This window comes from Oxyura jamaicensis, unplaced genomic scaffold (assembly GCF_011077185.1).
Source record: "Oxyura jamaicensis isolate SHBP4307 breed ruddy duck unplaced genomic scaffold, BPBGC_Ojam_1.0 oxyUn_random_OJ69959, whole genome shotgun sequence".
In the NCBI taxonomy this organism is placed as follows: domain Eukaryota; kingdom Metazoa; phylum Chordata; class Aves; order Anseriformes; family Anatidae; genus Oxyura; species Oxyura jamaicensis.
In genome coordinates this window covers 2190-4248 of record NW_023309680.1, presented here as the reverse complement: position 1 = coordinate 4248, position 2059 = coordinate 2190, and the positions used below count along the sequence as shown (strand labels likewise).

Below are 2059 nucleotides of genomic sequence, written 5' to 3'. Positions count from 1 at the left end.
CCCCCCATGACCTGACCCTATTGGTTGGGGTCTCCACCCCCCATGACCTCATCCCATGGGTTGGGGTCTCCACCCCCAGAACCTGACCCTATAGTTTGGGGTCTCCACCCCCCCATGACCTCCTCCCATGGGTTGGGGTCTCCACCCCCCATGACCCCCTCCCATGGGTCGGGGTCTCCATCCCCCCATGACCTGACCCTATAGGTTGGGGTCTTCATCCCCCATGACCTCATCCCATGGGTTGGGGTCTCCACCCCCAGAACCTGACCCTATAGTTTGGGGTCTCCACCCCCCCATGACCTCCTCCCATGGGTTGGGGTCTCCATCCCCCATGACCCCCTCCCATGGGTCGGGTTCTCCATCCCCCCATGACCTGACCCTATAGGTTGGGGTCTTCATCTCCCCCATGACCTCATCCCATGGGTCGGGGTCTCCATCCCCCAGAACCTGAGCCTATTGGTTGGGGTCTTCATCCCCCCAGGACCTTAAGCCATGGGTTGGGGTCTCCATCCCCCCATGACCTCATCCCATGGGTTGGGGTCTCCATCCCCCCAAACCCACCAACCCCCCGCTCCCCCCGCAGCCTCCTCGCCGCCCCGCGCCTCCCCTCCGGACCCAACCTCCGTCCTCCTCCCGACCTCCACCGCCACCGACCCTCCTCCGGAGCCCCTCCGCTGGACCGTGGTGACTCCGCGGGGTCCGGGGCTGGTTCCTCCCCCCGGCCCCCTCCCCAATTTCTCCCGCAAACCCTTGGGCTGCCCCTCGCCCTTCGGCAAGCCCCGCCGCGCGCCGCCCTCCGCCGAGCGCCCGGCCTTCGCCTGCCTCCACTGCGGCAAGACCTTCGCCGTCGCCTCCAACCTCTGCCGCCACCAACGCGCCCACGGCGCCGAGACCCCCGGCGCCGAAAACGGGGCGTCTCCGGCACGCCGGGGGTCGCCGGGGCGCCGGGGGTCACCGGGGCGCCGGGGTTCGCCGGGGCGCCGGGGGTCACCGGGGCGCCGGGGTTCGCCGTCGCGCCGGGGTTCGCCGCAGCGGTGCGAGGAGTGCGGCGAAGCCTTCGTCGGCGACGCCGAGCTGGCGGCCCACCGGCGGCTTCACGGCGCCGGGCGCTCGCCCTTCGAGTGCTCGCACTGCGGGAAGGGATTTTCCTGGAGCTCCCACCTGGCCCGGCACCGCCGCGTGCACACCGGCGAGAAGCCCTACCAGTGCCCCGAGTGCGGCAAGCGCTTCGGCCGCAGCTCCCACCTCTACCGGCACCAACGCGGCCACGCCGGCGGCCGCTCCTACATCTGCACCTACTGCGGGCGCAGCTTCGGCAGCACCCTCCACTTCGAGCGGCACCAGCGCACCCACCGCGGCCGGCGGCCCTACAAGTGCACCCTGTGCCGCAAGAGCTTCGGCGACGGCCCGGCGCTGGTCAAGCACCAGCGGCTGCACCTCGGCGAGGGGCCCTACCGCTGCGAGGACTGCGGCAAAGCCTTCGGCGCCCGCGCCCAGTACGCCCGGCACCGGCGCAGCCTGCACGGCGGCGAGCAGCCCTACCGCTGCGGCGACTGCGGCAAGAGCTTCTCGTGGAGCTCGCACTGGGAGCGCCACCGCCGCATCCACACCGGCGAGCGGCCCTACGCCTGCGGCGACTGCGGCAAGCGCTTCAGCCGCACCTCGCACCTCTACCGGCACCAGCGCACCCACGCCGGCGGGCAGCCCCACGTCTGCGGCCACTGCGGAAAGAGCTTCAACAGCACCCTGCACTTCCACAAGCACCAGCGCGCGCACGCCGCCGGCACCGGGGCTGCCGGCACCGGGGCCGGGACCATTGGCGGCGGTACTGGTGCTACTGGCGGCGGTACTGGTGCTACTGGCGGCGGTACTGGTGCTACTGGCGGCGGTGTCGGTGCTACTGGCAGCGGTGTCGGTGCTACTGGCACCAGTATCAGCGCTGCTGGTACTGGTACTGGCGCTACTGGCGGCGGTGTCGGTGCTACTGGCACCAGTATCGGTACTACTGGCGGCGGTATCGGTGCTACTGGCACCAGTATCAGCGCTGCTGGTACTGGTA

The 2059-nt window shown here is 70.7% G+C and overlaps 1 protein-coding gene across 1 annotated transcript in view; it reads left to right on the top strand.

Moving 5' to 3' along the window:
* Positions 1–583: 583 nt before the first annotated feature.
* The window catches only part of LOC118159369 (zinc finger protein 696-like), a gene marked incomplete at its 5' end in the record, with an annotated part of 2854 nt that continues 1378 nt past the window's right edge, over positions 584–2059 (top strand). Inside the window, one exon of the mRNA XM_035313962.1 lies at positions 584–1815. Coding sequence (XP_035169853.1) covers positions 584–1815 — 1232 coding nt within the window. The remainder of the gene's footprint in view (positions 1816–2059) is intronic.